Below are 16,640 nucleotides of genomic sequence, written 5' to 3'. Positions count from 1 at the left end.
GGGTATAGCTGCACGGCTGACTGGAATGATGGATGACTGACTAGGGAAGGATTCAGAGCCCTTCCATCCGCCACCTCATTGAGAAAGTTAAGGGTGAGTTGTGGAATTAAATAGTTCGGGAAAATCTATCGGAGATAGACCAACGGAGAATCTCAATATCTCCACACTGCCTGCAATCTTCATGCCCAATTTCTTTTCACTTTTATTTTATCCCCTTCTTACCTCCTCCTCTACTATTTTCTACTTTCTTCCTCAATGTTTCTGAAGAAAAAAAGGAGCAATATTGATTTTCTGGCTCCTTCATATGACCTCTATCTTCTTGCGTCCCTTGGTCTCCGTCCCACTACTTTTTTTGCACCCTGTCGCTGATTTTCCCCTTCGGTATGAAAACCAATTTCCTGTCTGTGTGGTTGTGTTCTGGGGCTTCCAGCAGAGGGGTGGTGGGTGAATAATACTCCTGGCGGGAGTCCTTAGATCATACAGAGATAACGAGTTTTGTACCGGACAGCAGATGACGCTCGGCTCAACACTTCCTACTCGCCTCGGCCTCCGGGGCCGCACGAGCCCTGCGGGATCCCGGGACGAGGCTCCGCCCCGTCGGCCGCTGACCGGGATTGGCTCCCAGGGGCCGGCCCCTGGCCAATCAGGCGCGGGGGCGTTGCCCCCGCCTCGCTTCCAGCGGCGCGGGGTGCAGGCGGCCCAGAAGCGACCCTTCTTTGCTCCGGGTGGGTGGTGCCCTTCGTCTCCCGACCCAGAGGTCCAGGCGGGACATGGCCACGGCCACTGTGGCAGCAGCAAGACGAGGCTTCTGCCGAGCCCGTCCACTCCTCCTCCGGCGCGGTTACCAGACGGAGAAGGGCGTCTATGGCTACCGGCCGAGGAAGCCCGAGAGCCGGGAGCCCCGGGGCGGCCTGGCGCGCCCTCCAGGTCTGGGATAGGGCCGGGATCGTGGGCGCAGGGTCCGGGGAGGCACGGGGCCTCCCCGACAGGCCTGAAGTGGGGTGCTGTTGTCGGGGAGGTCGGGCTTCTGGGGTCTGCAAAGTGTGCTCAGGCGGGTGGGGAGTAAGGGGAGGTGAGGGGCCCAAGGGAGGCGGGCATGGGTGTTGCTAGGGTCAGGGTCATAGTCTGTCCAGCCGACTCGGTAGCTGGGGAATCTTGAGGTCGAGGTGTCGGCCTTGGTTCCACGCTTGGGTGATCTTCCCAGCGTTCGTGTTCCGACTGGTTTTGTGAGCCCTTGTCTTTTCTATTCCTTGGATGTAAACTTTTGGAAACTTAGCTCATTGCGAAGGCGGGGCGGCGGAGAAAAAAAAACTCCCAGCTCCTCGAGTTTACTCAAAGATACACTTCCAAGGCCATCTCGAAGGCTCGTGTGAGCAGAATGTGTGGGGATCACGACTGTACTGCGAGGGTGAAGGGGGCAGTTAGTTGGTGGTCTTGGACCACAGCATGGTATTAATTATTTGTCTCCCTGACCTAACTAGCCTTTAACTTTAATTTCAGAGTTTTAAACTCCTTTCTGAATTTAGAAGTATGTTACTGGTGCTTTTAATGGATTAGGAGACATGAATATCAGTTCTTGAGACCTCTCTTTGCATGCTCATGTGCAAGAGACCTATTTTGGGTATTTGGTTTATGCTGCAAAACTGTCTATGTTTTCTTTTCTTTTTTTTTTTTTTTTAATATTTATTTATTTATTAAAGAGAGAGAACGCTGCTGGCGCTGGTGAGTGAGGGGAGGAGCTGAGGGAGAGAATCTTCTAGCAGACTCCTCCTGAGTGTGAGCCTGCTTCCTGGGGCTCCATGACCCATGAGATCATGACTGAGCCACCCAGGTGCCCCCAAAGTTGTCTATATTTAATCCTCATAGAGTAGAAGATGAATACAGACTGATTATTAGAGGAAGATCATTTGGCATCTTCAATCCAGCTATTAGGTTAACAATGAAGATCCTCTTCATCATATAAGAACCCGAACTTTGAATCTTATATTATGTATTGGGACCTCAGTATTTTGCTCTTGACCTCAGGGGATGTTAATAGTAAACCTGATTTCTGTCTCTTGGATGCAGTGGGATTTCTTTAGGGAAAGCATTTTGGCCAACTAGTAATCCCATGAGGGTAAGACTACTGATGTCTTCTTTCACTTTGCAAATCAAGTGTCAAGAATTTTATATGTCAATTATTCTCAAACATTTAAGTGTATATTCAAATCATTTTGAGATGATTTTTAAAATGCCAGTTCCTGGGGAGCCTGGGTGGCTCAGTCAGTTGAGCATCTGACTCTTGATTTTGGCTTAGGTTGTGATCTCAGGGTCATGAGATGGAGCCCGGCATGGGGCTCCAAGCTCAGCAGGGAGTCTGCTGGAGGTGCTATCCCACTCCCTCTACCCCTACACCAGCGTGCTCTCTCTCTCTCTCAAATAAATAAATCTTTAAAAAAATAAAATGCCAGTTCCCAACCATCCCCCCACCCCAGGGTTCTAATTCAGTGGTCTGAGATCTGGTTCAAAAATACAGATTTTTATCAGGCATCCCAGGTTGATTCTCTAGCAGAAAGTCCATAGCCAGCTATGGCCAAATACTGTTATAGTTTTAAGGGATGTCTATATAGGACATGTTTGACAATCTCTTCTTCATTTAAAATCATATTAGTGTGTACTCAGTACACAATTACTGTGATCTTGTTTAAGATTTTCTCTCACAGTTGGGTCTCTATTTGATTTTTTTTTTAAGATTTTATTTTTAAGTAATCTCCACATGCAAACATGGGGCTCGAACGTATAGCCCCATGATCAAGAGTTGCATACTCCAGGGACTGAGCCAGCCAGGCGCCCCTCTATTTGATTCTTAATAACAGCCTGATAGCTGAAAACAGCCTTGCCTTGGAAAAACCTGGGCCAGTGTTTTTGTTTTGTTTTGTTTTTAAGATTTTATTTTTATTTATTTATTTGAGAGACAGAGATAACGAGAGAGAGCACAAGCGGAGAGGAGAGGGAGAAGCAGGCTTCTGCTGAGCAGGGAGCCCAACGTGGGGCTCGATCCCAGGACCCTGGGATCATGACCTGAGCCAAAGGCAGACGCTTAACCAACTGAGCCACTGAGGCATCCCATGGGCCAGTGGTTTTTAACTGGAAGACTGTATCCAAATCATCTTGGGAGCTTTGGGCTGGTGTGGTTTGAAAATTATCTCTGGGGTTGATTTTGTATATAAACCCTTTCCTCCCCTTCATCACCAAATTTTCCCCACCCCCAGTAATGAATTTGCTCTACTGTGAGGTGCTTGGTGACCTTTGAAAAGTTCAGTATTGAGTTGGAACTGCAGGCCAATGGTGGCCTCTTGTGGTAATGGGAGGCAAGAGTGAAATCAGTGCCTGGGAGCAATTGTTGCATGGTTATAGGATCTAGCTTAAGGAATTTTGTTGCTAAGGGCAATAATTTTCTTTTCATTCTTCTTATCTTTTAACTACTCTGAATAAAACTGAAAGGCAAGTGGGCAACCCTGCAACTTTCTTCAAAATTACCGTTGCATGCAGATCTTTGGCAGGTTTTTCTTCTCTCTGTTTCAGAATTTACTCCATTATTTTGTAGTGACTCTGTAGATCACTATCTCCTACTAGGCTGGGTAGGAGAAAGGGGGAGGAGAGTTGGGTCTATCGCTTCGTGTAGCATCTCCCTGGCCAGAACTTCGTCAGTATATATCTGCGAAGGAGACTGGAAAGCATAATTTTTAAAAAATTTATTTGTCAGAGAGAGAACACAAGCAGGGGGGAGCGGCAGGCAGAACAGACAGAGAGAGAAGTAGGCTCTCCACTGAGCAAGGAGCCTGAAATGGGGCTCGATCCCAAGACCCCGGGATCATGACCTGAGCTGAAGGCAGATGCTTAACAAACTGAGCCACCCAGGCGTCCCTGGAAAGCATAATTTTTATTTAGGGTGGCCAGGTACTAGCTAAAAATTATGTGGGGAAAATATTGGGAAAAAAGCTAGTAATCACTGCACTCCACCCCTCTGACCACTCAAATAACCTAAGCTTTTCTTCCCATACATAGGATGCATTCACCTCCTTTCTCCTCCTTTCGGTTCTTGACTCCATCTCAAAGTCTCTTATGTCCGGAGAATGTAGAGTCCTCTCTGTCAGGGCTGGCCGGGTCTTTTCATGCTCTGGAATTTTATGAACTGCCACACACACCCTATGGACACATTCAATATACAAAGAAAACTCTCATCTGGGAAAGGAAAGAGGGAACTACAGCAGTCACTATTCAAACCAGTTATCAAATCCTGTTGGAGGGGAATGATAAAAGCTCCTTGATGTGGAACTTTGTTGTAAGTTCACTACAGGCCCCTGGCTTTGCCTTCTGTCTTCCTTTATCCGTTGTCCTCTGTGGCCATCTCTGACGTGAGCATTGGGGAGTGTGCCATCCTTGGGGGCTGCATACCTTCCATAGCCTACTTTATTTTGGTAAGGTTAGGAGCCTGAGAGTTATTTTTGGGGTCATCAATTACAGGCATTTTCTATGACCAGAACGGGGATTTGTTTGGCAGTACGATTTTCTTTTTCTTTCTTTCTTTTTTAAGGTTATTTGTTAATGTGAGGGGGGAGGGGCAGGGAGGGAGGGAGAGAGAATCCTGAAGCAGACTCCCTGCTGAGCGCGGGATTCCATCCCAGGACCCTGAGATCCTGACCTGAGCCGAAATCAAGAGCCAGTCGCTCAACCGACTGAGCCACCCAGGCGCCCAGCAGTACAATTTTCTTGTAACAGTCATAGGTCTGCAGTCTTTTTGCCTGTGGTCATTCTATGAGCAAATTGCCTTCAGTCAAAGATCTTATCTAGACCTACTTTTTAAGCCTTGAAACCTCTGGTCTTTTATTTACTGCTTCTGTGCCCTACCCACTCAGCTCCCTAAACTTAATGTGCTTACCTTGAGACCATCTAAAATAATAGTGGGAAGGCAACACCCTTTATTGGACCTTGCAGGCTCAGCTGGCTCCCATTGTCTAACAGTGTGCTTTCTAGAAGGTACTTGAAGAAGGGTTTGCCTGTTCTCTTACCTCCTGCTGAGGCAGCCTCTTCTGAACCACCTTTTCTTTCTTTCTTTCTTTCTTTTTTTTTTTTAGATTTTATTTATTTATTTGAGAGAGAGAGAGAGAGAGAACAACCTGGGGGGAGGGGGAGAGGGAGAGGCAGACTCCCTGCTAAGCAGGGAGCCCCACATGGGGCTTGATCCCAGGACCCCAGGATCATGACCTGAGCCAAAGGCAGACGCTCACTTAACCGACTGAGCCATCCAGGTATCCCTTGAACCGCCTTTTCTAAGTGCTTCTAATTTCCCAAACTTGCCAGGATCTGCCTTCTAGGTACAGAGGCCTCCTGTTAGCAGAGCTGAATTTCCCTCCATCTCTTCTTGTTTGATCTCCCTTGACCTCATCTTTCTCCCCGGGCTTTCCTGAAAGTGACAAGAAACTGATCACATGCTACTAAGCTACAGCCCCATGGACATAAGTCTGCCCACAGGATATCACAGGGGACAGTTTCACTGCGTGTTTTGTCAGACAGCAGAACACAGTGCTCATTAGCTTTCTAGTCTGAAATGTCTGGTCCCTGGCACCCACTGTCGGACTGCTAAGCCAACGTCATATGTATTTTAGGCTCTGTTATGGTAGCCACCCACCTCGGGTACCAAATTGTGTGTTAGATAGGATAAGTCCAAGGGCCATGTCAGAGACCTGGAATAACAGTGACTTAAGTAAGATGACCAAAGGTCTGAGCTGTTACAGCTGCTTTGCTCTGCAAAGCCATATGGGGTTCAAGCTCCTTCTGTGTTGTTTCTTCATCATCCTGTGGGTGTTGCTCTCTACTCTGGTCCGGAATGGGTCACCATTGCATCCACAGACTGGCCAGTAGGACAGAGGAAAGGGGGGAGAAGAGACCTCTCCCTTTAAGGACAAGACCCAGGAGGTGCAGACATCAGTGCTACTCCCTTCTCACTCATCAGAACTTAGTTACGTGGTCAGCTGGCTGCCTGGGGGGCCGGGACGCGTATCTTTATTCTGGGTGGCCATATGTTCGAATATCTATTACTATGAAAGAGAAGGGAAAATGGATATTGGGAGTTGGAGGAGTCTCTGCTACAGACGAATTGTAGAAATCCGGGGCAAGCAACCCACCTTCAACTTTTTCACCTCATACTTCATATCAAATTTTGAGCACTGTGTTTCTCAAAGCCTTGCTTTCTTTCTGTTTTCACTATTGGGATCCTAGTCTAGGCCTTTAATTCTGGTCTGCTGCCAAAAAAAAAAGTTTAATTCAGGTGTTCCTAACCAAGGTCCATGGATCCATATGAAAAAGTTTCAGAGGGTCTGTGGACTTTGCACAACTCTCTGTGTATCTAGGCAAAGAGCCTGTAGGTTTCATTGAATTCTCAAAGAGATGCATGACTTCACAAAGATAAAACGGCTAGCCTCACTGGTATTAAAATTCGTAGCCTAGTTCCTGTCTGGCTTAGTTTAGTCTTTCTGAAACGTTGGTTTCATTGAGTCATTTTCTTTCTTTCTTTCTTTTTTTGGGTCATTTTCTTAACTCAGATGTCCAAAGGCTCTACTTTGCCTCTCAGAATAAAATCCAGATTCTTTTTTTTTTTTAAAGGTTTTTATTTATTGATTGATTGAGAGAGATAGTGATAGAGCATGAGAGGGGGGAGAGTCAGAGGGAGAAGCAGACTCCCTGCTGAGCAGGGAGCCCGATGCGGGACTCGATCCCGGGACTCTAGGATCATGACCTGAGCCGAAGGCAGTCGCCTAACCAACTGAGCCACCCAGGCGCCCCAAATCCGGATTCTTTAGCTTAATATTCAGTGCGCTTCATGTTTCCTGACACATTCTGCCTTCTTTCTTACCTCTCTCCAACATAAATTCCCCCATATTCTTTATCCTATATGCCTTTCCACTTCTTATGCATCTCCATTCCCATCTCCTCCGTGACATCTGTCCAGACAACTCCAGCCAATCCTAATCTGAGCTCCTTCAACTCTCATTATGGGACCCCTTGGACTCTACTGAACGTTTTATGATTGTGCAGTTTTGTGTAGGGACCATCCGCTCACATTGTAAGATCCTGCCTGGTGAAGACCTTGTCCTACATTCCTCTCAGCTCCACAGTTAACTGAATACTTATGAAATGATTTATTCCTACTAAGAAATGGAAATATGATTCTGTATATGCAATTTATTTATAACATTTAGTGCATTGAATTTTGCATGTTATCAGCATAACACCAAGTATCAAGAAAGGAAGCACCTTTGAGATACATTGGGTAATGTACTGTATTACTATGTTTTAGAAAAAGTAATAATTTCTTTTTTACTGATGAACACAATGAAGACTTGCTGGGGGTTTTTCTTAAGTTCCATTTAAGTGTGTGCTTACGGTCAGTTCTATTAATTAGAACAGGAGTACATGGTTTAATTAACGCCTGCCAGTTGTCTTAAAAGGTACCATCTTGGTTGAGAGGAATGATTGAGTTGGTGTGATGGATCATGTATACAACTTTTTGGTATTGGCAAAGTTAATCAAAGGACAAGCCCTACTGAAAATGGACACATGGCATCCTCCCACATCAAAGGTGACATAGTGAAGTGGGAGGAGGTATGATCAAAGTTATGGTGCCTCGCTCCTCCTCTTTGCCCTTCCTTCATCAGCCTTCTTTCTTCAAATATTTATCTTGGCTGAAAATCAGTGCCTGCATAGGACGACTGCATCATTTTCTAAGACTTCCATTGCATGGAGGCTTTAAGGAGATACTGAATTTGCTTCTAATAACCTCTTAGATGGCAGTGGTTTCATTAGTTAAAATTTGACCTACAATTAGTGTTTTTTGTAGCTGGATATTAGTAACAGCTTGTACTTTAGCCTCTGTAAACTTCAATTCGGGTAAGCTTGAATTTATTTATCAACAATCCCAGTTAAAAATGGAAGAGTGCTGATTCATGAGTATAAGTTTAATTATGGAGGATTTGGATTACAAAAAATGGCGGAAATTAGGGACCAGCAGAAGATGGGAGCCATAGGATTCCAAATAGTGTTGAGTGATTACTGAACTTGGCATTGAGCTTTAATGGTTGAAGTGAGGTTGTGGGTATGTTGCATATTAGAAATAGCGGGAACCTCTACTGGAGTCATGGGAAAAGTAGTCGAAGAAAATCTTATTGCATTAGAGATTTTTAAAAATCTCAATAATTCTGGAATACAAATGTAGACCAAAAAAGGCTAATGACATTAGCTCTTTTTTTTTTTTTTTTTTTTTATGTCCCAGGGATGTCCAGTTCTCTCATCCCTTTTGCTGTAGGCTCTGGACTTTCCTTTTCAATTTTTGATATAGTATAATGGAAAAAGACTGGATTGAAGTCAAATATGCTTGAGTTCAAATTCTACCTTCTTTACTACCTATGTGACATTTTGCAAGTCACTTAACCTCTTTGAGCCTCAGTTTACTCTTCTGCAGCTAAGGATACCTATTTCAGTGTTCTAAGAGTTAAGTAAGATGCTGTGTGTGAAACACTGAGCACAGTGTGTGGCAAAAGTTAGTTCTCAGGGCGCCTGGGTGGCTCAGTCAAGCATCTGCCTTTGGCTCAGGTCATGCTCCCAGGATCCTGGGATTGAGCCCTGCATCGGCTTCCCTGCTAGGCAAGGAGTCTCCTTCTCCCTCTCCCTCTGCCCCTCCCCCCCCTTGTGTGCGTGCGCATGCGCGTGCTCAATTGCTCTCTCCATCAAATAAATAAATAAATTTTTTTTAAAAAGTTAGTTCTCATAATCATTTACTATCAATCTGTGACACTTATCTATCTTGGCAGTGATTTAGGAAAGGATTGGGAGAAAAACAGAAAGGATCAGAACAAGGATTTTTTTGTTTTGTTGTTGTTGTTGTTTTGTTTAGTGTTTTTTTTTTTAAGGAAGAAATATCTGGCGAAATAAATTTATTTAATAAAGATACTGTGTTTGAGATGGAAAGAGAGGGTATGATATAAAATGAACTCGGTTGCACAGCCTCGGTCTGAGTTTGCTGTACAGAATATAGTATTCTGGTACAAAGTCTTGGTTTTAATGTGGTTATCTATGAAGTTCCTAAGCTGAAGCTGGGAGGCAGGCATCACATTTTAATGGGGTTCAGAGGGACTCCAGTTATGAAATTCTCTTTCTTGGAGTCTTCAGTCATTTTATCCAACATTCCCACTTGCTATAAGCATATGCTGCCTTGAGTGGAAGATTATTGGATGTGATCTAGATATTTTGGGGGAGGCTATTTATGACCGGATGATGAGAAAGAACTCTACTGACTTTAAGTTTAAGTACTAAGTTTAGTTTATCTGCCTGTGTACTTCATGATGGTTAATATGAACCCTTCCTGAAAATCAAAACCCTTTAGCGCCCCTGCTGTGCTTGCTTATGGAGAGAATAAAGTCACTGATGTAGATATCCCTGTCATATTTTTTTTTCACTCCCCTATTAGCCTAGGTTCTTTTGGTCACAAGCAACAGAAACCAACTGTGGCTATCTAACGCAAAGAGGGGACTTTATTTGAAAGATACAAGGGTATCTCCCAGAACCGAAGGATATGTGTAGCAACCAAGACTCAGTGGGGGGGAAGAAGACCAGAACTAACTTAGGGAATATTGGCAAAAGCTGCACGTGGGCCCACAGGGCACAGCTGTTAATGTACTCAGCTCCTCTGCCACCCATAATGTGAGTCGGGGGTCCTCGAGACCACCCCCACATTTAGAGAGTCACCAGAAAGACTCACGGCACTCAGCCTATAGTTGTATTCATGGCTCAGATTTATCACAGTGATGTAATAAGGATACACAGCGGGATCATAATGGGAAGAAGCACAGGAAAAGGCAGCTCTGGAGACACCTTTGTGCAGCCTTTCTTATACTCTCTCCCCCATGAGGAGTGATACAGAATGATCTCCTCTTCAAGTAACATAAACACAGTAATAGATGTGCGATGTTGCTAACCTGGAAGTCCATTAGAAGCTCTGCACCCAAGGTTTTTATCAGCAGATGTTCATGTAAGCATCCTCTGCATGTGCCAAAATTCCAGACTTCCAGAAGGAAAGCAGGTGTTCAGCATAAACCACATTGTTTGCACAAACAGGAGGCATAGTGAACCATCCTTATCTCCCAATCCCAAGTCATAAAGTCTGGAAAGATTAAATTGGACCCACCTCGACTCTGGTGTCTTTGCAATCTGTTAATTGGGAGGGAGGCAGAAGGGAATGAGGTAGACATGGCCTCGGGAACCCACTTCCTGGAATGGGAGGATGCAGTTCTCAGAAAAGAGAGGCTCAAAGTAAGGAAGAAGGATCCACAGCAGCTCTTGTACTGCACATTTGAGGGCTCTGGGAAACTTTCATCACGAGGGTTCTGTGACTCTTATAATACACTGACTCTCAGGACTTCACTCAGTTCATAACAAATGTTTCTTGAGCATCTACTCTGTGCCAGTCTCTTGAGCCAGAAGCCTGCCTTCGGTATTTTCCATTTCATTTTGAAGAAGAGTTGTGTATATGTGCTGTTGTTTTCCCTATTCTCTCTGGCATCTTAAGGATTTAAACACCAAATTAAATTCTTCTGAACTTCTATAGATATCCTAAGTACTAAGTTGTTTGGGTGGTATGATGCCTAACATGAAGATAGTCATTTTTCTTTTACAGTAATCCCTTGGTTTATTTATACAGTGATAGGAAGTTATTTTTATGAGAAATATATATATTCAATTGCGATGCTAGCATCCTTTTAAATCTTTTAATTTCACTATTTGCTACAAAAGTAATACAGGTGAAGCACTTTTATCCAATGCATTTGAAACTAGAACACGTTAATTTCATGTCAGTTAATTTCAAAAAGGGTTATTAAAGCAAGGAGTATGATAAAGAAATGAGAGATGCTTTAAGTATTTTAACAAATATATTTATTTTTTTGTGTTTGCAAATTTTTAAAATTAAGAGCACTTACGGAAGTAATCTGAATACAATGTCTCTCTAGATTTTTATGATTTTCCCCCTAATATTTTACTTTCTCCCACAGCAACAGCCGTGGGAACAAATATAACTGATTCTTACAGGCAAGAAGTCCCCTGGTGGGGACAGGTGTGCCAGGTGCACTGGAGAAAACCCACTAATCAAAAGTTTTCAGGGGCGCCTGGGTGGCTCAGTTGGTTAAGCGTCTGCCTTTGGCTCAGGTCATGATCTCAGGGTCCTGGGATTGAGTCCCGCATCCGGCTCCTTGCTCAGCGGGGAGCCTGCTTCTCCCTCTCCCTCTGTCTGATGCTTCCCCTGCTTGTGCTCTCTCTGTCAAAATAAATAAATAAAATCTTAAAAAAAAAAAGCTTTCAGAGTGCAGGAGGCAACAAGTCAGTTAAATGGATACAATTTAAAGAGCTCTATACATGTTCACTGTGGAAAACTTAGTAAATATGATAAGCAAAAAACCAAAAATCAGGAATTTTAATATAGAATAATCCCCAATTTTTTGGTCCATTTCCTTCGCATATATGAAATATATATACACACATACATATATGTGAAGTATATAGATACTAATATTATGCTAGATAGACTATATAATGAAATATGCATTATGTGTTATACACATTTTAACAAAGAACAGGCTCATGCTATATATACTGTTATAGTCTTTTTTCATCTACATACACTGACACTTTTCCATTAAGCTTCTCCTACAACATTGTTTTGTAATGGCTATTGGCAAATGGAGATTAGTTGACAACACTATGTCGTTGTGCCTCAGAGGACTGGGGGTTTGCAGAGTTAGAACACTAACAATTTGGGGCGCCTGGGTGGCTCAGTCGTTAAGCGTCTGCCCTCAGCCCAGGTCATGATCCCAGGGTCCTGGGATCGAGCCCCGCATCGGGCTCCCTGCTTGGCGGGAAGCCTGCTTCTCCCTCTCCCACTCCCCCTGCTTGTGTTCCCTCTCCCACTGTATCTCTCTCTGTCAAATAAATAAATAAAATCTTAAAAAAAAAAAAACCAAAACAACACTAACAATTCAGGAATGCAAATAACGATAGGCGAATGTCCTGTGAGGAACAAGGAGGCTTCGACTCCACCTTCAATACCTGAGGGGTGGGTGTGGTGATGAGTAGCTTCACCTCCTGCTGTCCTCCGGGGGCTAGGGAGGTGGGGGGCAAGCAGGTTCCAGTTCGGACAGGGGTATAAGGAAAGTTTAAAGAAGAGGGTAAGAATGCAGAGAGGTTTGTTAATCATGGAGCAGAATTCCAGAGGTGACAATGGAAGGATCTGGGAGGCAGAGGGAAGGGGTACGGGATTGGGTCTGCGAGAAGAAACCAGAACAGTGGAAGGAGGGTCCGAGAGAAAACAGATTGCCAGGATGGAGGTAGGATGTACCTAGAGGTGCGGAGGGGACGGACCTCTTTCTCTGGCTCTCTCTCACATAGCAGTGGCCATGTGTTCTTGGGAGTGAGCAGCATACCTGTGTGCCGATGCCCACGCCATTGCTTTGGAGTAGCATGAAAAGTCCAGTGAGCAGTGACCTCTGTGAGCTGATGTAGGTTCACTACGAGAATGTTTTCAACAGGGCTACTAATTTGAGAATGGTGATGATAACCCTACATATTTACTATTGGACTTGTCCTCCTAGAGATGTAGTCTTATACACATTACTAGAAGCTGCAGAAAGTGCAGGAGATCACCCTGCAGGAGAAAACAGACTGAGAAAAAGGCTCTGGGCAGACCTGCAGAGCACTAATATTTTAGAGATGGGCAAAGAAGAGGAGGTCCCCGCAAATGACTGAGGTTGAGTAGCCAGTGAGTTAGAAGAAAAGCAGGATCTTGCAAACAGAGCCCAGGGAAGAATGTGGGGTTTTTTTGTTCTGTTGTGTTTTGTTTTGTTTTTTGGGGGTGGGGGAGGGACAATGTGTTTTTAAGGAGTGGCCGTTGGGGACAATGCTTTGGACATGGTCTGTCTGGATTTTAGCCACAAATCTGAAGGTTTCCTACTTCACAACACAGCAATTGAGAACTTCAGTAGGATTCAGAATAGAACCCTATAGCAATTCATATGACTGCCCTCCAGACTGAAATCAATTCATTTACTGGGATTGATTGATTGGTTTACTAGTTTATTAGACATAGTATGGAACCTCCTAACTGTTGTATTAGTGCAAACGTATCTTTTACATACTCATTTCATCTCTGTTCTTTCCTGTGAGCCTGCAACAAGACATATATTTTGCAATCCTCTGACTACAAACCCAAGCACATGTGTACTCCTTGCATGGCAATAAATATTCATGAAATGGTCATTAAATCGTTCAAAATATGCTAACAATTTTCTCTGGGTTCTAAGAAGAAAAACACAAACTGAAAAAACATTCAGAAAACGTGTGCCCTCAAGAGCAGATCTGCTCATCTTCAGAGATTTACGTTCAGTTTGTAAGGCTGCCTTGATTAACTGCAGGTGAATTGAGTGTGGGTATGAAGGATTTTTTTTTTTTCTTTAAAATTTGGAAGAACTTCCATGTGAAAAAGAGAAGAAAAGCAGTTTTTGGCTCAATATAAAATCACCAGTTGGATTCATTGAGAGATAATGCCTCTCCTCCAAGCCGAGACCAAGGAACCACTCATTTAGGGCTTTATAAAAGGGATTTTTTTGTTTTGTTTTTGTTTGTTTGTTTGCATTATGTGAGTGACAAGATCATTTTTAAGATCTTTTTCTAGTGTAAGATTTCATGAGTCTATGAAATAACTAGGTACCTGGCCTTTAAGAAATAGAGAAGGAAATATAACATTGATTTTGTAGTTCTACCTATTTCTATTTTTTTATGTAAAATATATACTTTTAAAGATTTTATTTATTTCTTTGCCAGAGAGAGAGAGAGCATGAGTGCACAAGCAGGGGAAGAGAGCATGAGTGTACAAGCAGGGGGAGTGGCAGGTAGAGGGAGAAGCAGGTTCCCTGCTGAGCAGGGAATGGTAATGATCTGAGCAGAAGGCAAACGTCTAACCGACTGAGCCACCCAGGCATCCCTTTTTATGTAAAATATTTAAAAATCTCAAATAATAATTACAAGAACTATAATTATCCAGAATCTCAGCCTTCTAACAAGTCTTTTCAGTTTGAGGTGTTTCCTTTTACGATCGATGGGCATAGTTGTTTTTACAAAGGTACACTCATAGTTCTGTCTCCTTTTTTTTTTTTTCTAGTGACTTTAGCTATCATGAGATAAATTTAAAGAAGTAAGTGTGTTTTCTTGGATTATGGTAGTCTTTAATCCTGAGATGTGGTGGGTAGGAGCAATGCATTAAAAAAGTCTAAGCCTGCAAAGACTTATTTGAAAAAACTGATTTTTTTTTTTTTTTTTTTTTTTTTGGTTTGTGGGCATTTCCTAAATTGTTTGTACTGTGTTCTTTCCCCCTTGAATTAGTTGATCATGGCCTTGCCAGGTTGGTGACAGTATACTGTGAACATGGTCATAAAGCTGCCAAAATCAACCCCCTCTTCAGTGGACAAGCCTTGCAGGAGAATGTGCCTGAAATCCAAGCTCTTGTGCAGACCCTGCAGGGACCCTTTAATACCACAGGTAAAGCTCATTGACACTAGACTGTCCATGTGACAGTTAACTGCCAACATGAGGTAGGGCTCCTTTCTCTGTTCTTAAAGAATCCACATGCCAACTGGAGCTGCGGCTTCCATGGGGTGTGAGTGACAGTGAGGGGCACATTCAAGCACTAAGAGGACCTGTCTTGAGGTTCTAGAGTAGTCTTTCAATAGGGCCCATTTCCTCTGAGTTTAAAAACATATTCACCAAAGAAGACATACAAATAGCCAACAGATATATGGAAAGTTATTCAGTATCACTCATCATCAGGGAAATGCAAATCAAAACCACAATGAGATATTATCATCTCACACCTATTAGAACGGCTATTAAAAAGACAGCAGATAACAAGTGTTGGTAAGGATGTGGAGAAAAGGGAGCCCTCGTGTACTGTTGGGAATGCAAGTAGGTATAGCTACTGTGGAAAACAATTTAGAGGTTCCCTCAAAAAATTAAAAATAGAATTACCATATGATCCAATAATCCCATTTCTGAGTATTTATCCAAAGGAATTGAAATCAGGATCTTGAAGAGTTATCTGTACTCTCATGTTTATTGTGGCATTATTAGAATAGCCAAAATATGGAAACAACCAAAATGTCCATCATTGGATGAATGAATAAAGAAATGCAGTGGAGGGGCACCTGGCTGGCTCAGTTGGTAGAGTATACAACTCTTGCTCTTGGGGACATGAGTTCAAGCCCCACATTGGGCGTAGAGCCAACTTAAAAAAAAAAAAGAAAGAAAATGCAGTTTATGTACAGAATGGAATATTATTCAGCCTTAAAAAAGGAGGAAATCATGCCATTTGGGACAACATGGATGAAGCTGGAGGGCATTATGCTAAGTGAAATAAAACCAGTCACAGAAGGACAGATACTGCATGATCCCACTGTATGAGGAATCTAAAGTAGTCAAACTCGTGCTAGCTTCAGCAGCACAGATATTAAAATTGGAATGATATAGAGAGGATTAGCATGGCCCCTGCACAAGAACAGCATGCAAATTCATGAAGCATTCTGTATTTAAGAAAAATAATGAAATAAAATAGTCAAACTCCTCGAACCAATAGAATAATGGTTCCCAGGGTCTGGGGAGGGGTGGGAAAGGGAAGGTGTGGGTCAAAAGATACAAAGTTTCAATTATGAAAGATAAGTTCTGAAGATCTTCTATACAACATGGGCTTATAGTTTGTTAACTATAAGTATATTGTATACTTAAAACTTTGGTAAGAAAACAGATCTTATGGTCAGTGCTCTTTCCACAAAAGAAAATAAATTATTTCAAAAATGAGTAAAAAAATTCCAAGTCCTGAAATTAAAAAAAAAATCGTCAGACTCCCATTATGTGCCATGCACTTTATATCCATTATGTCAATTAATTCTCATACCTACTACCTAAAGAAGTTACTGATAGGAAGACAGACACTCAGAGAACTTAAGCAGCTCATAGCGAGAAAGTGGCAGAGGTAAGGTGACAACCCACATCACCTTCCATTTCTGCAGCCTGAACTTTTTCTGCCTTTTTTCTTGCCCAGCCTGGGAACTTGAAGTTGGGAATGGATAACCCATCAGGATCCTGGGCTCCTACCTCATGTCATATTTTATTTTACTTTTATTTTATTATTTTAATTTTTATTTATTATTTTTAAATATTTATTCTTAAGTAATCTCTATACCCAACATGGGGCTCAAACTCCCAGCCCCAAGGTTGAGAGTCACACGCTCTTAGGACTGAGCCAGCCAGGTGCCCCTCATGTCATTTTTTTAAAGTTAATCTTAAGCCAGTGTCAAATTCTGGTACATGCATCAGTTAGTTATGTCTGGTAATTATTGCAGTGTAATAAACCATTCCAAAATGTAGTGATCTTTAAGGGCACAACAATTTTGTTATCTTTCAGTTCTAGGATTTGACTGGACTTAGCTAGGTAATTCTCAGTTCAGGGTCTCTGAGACAAAAATCTATGCTACTAGCATAATTTGAATGGCCCTTCAGGAGTGGAA

At 42.9% G+C, this 16,640-nt stretch overlaps 1 protein-coding gene and 1 non-coding gene across 5 annotated transcripts in view; both read left to right on the top strand.

Moving 5' to 3' along the window:
- The first annotated feature begins 674 nt into the window (after positions 1-674).
- DHTKD1 (dehydrogenase E1 and transketolase domain containing 1) overlaps positions 675-16,640 on the top strand; it is a 50,369-nt gene continuing 34,403 nt past the window's right edge. For all 4 annotated transcript variants that reach the window (XR_010411712.1, XM_054507366.2, XM_045874430.3 and 1 more), the window contains exons 1-2: positions 675-927; positions 14,464-14,619. Coding sequence is in view for 3 of the 4 variants with exons in the window: in XM_054507366.2 (XP_054363341.1) it covers positions 771-927; positions 14,464-14,619 (313 nt within the window). In the remaining variant the exon portion in view is untranslated. The remainder of the gene's footprint in view (positions 928-14,463; positions 14,620-16,640) is intronic.
- Positions 15,560-15,666, top strand: LOC123845085 (U6 spliceosomal RNA). Its single transcript, XR_006790930.1, has one exon. It is a non-coding gene; the product is annotated as a U6 spliceosomal RNA (small nuclear RNA).

The sequence above is a fragment of the Mirounga angustirostris genome, unplaced genomic scaffold (genome assembly GCF_029215605.1).
Source record: "Mirounga angustirostris isolate CCGP_5_RB_7025 unplaced genomic scaffold, mMirAng1.0.hap1 SCAF_5, whole genome shotgun sequence".
Taxonomy (NCBI): Eukaryota; Metazoa; Chordata; class Mammalia; order Carnivora; family Phocidae; genus Mirounga; species Mirounga angustirostris.
Note: the sequence above shows the minus strand (reverse complement) of the source record. Positions and strands in the feature narration are given on the sequence as shown.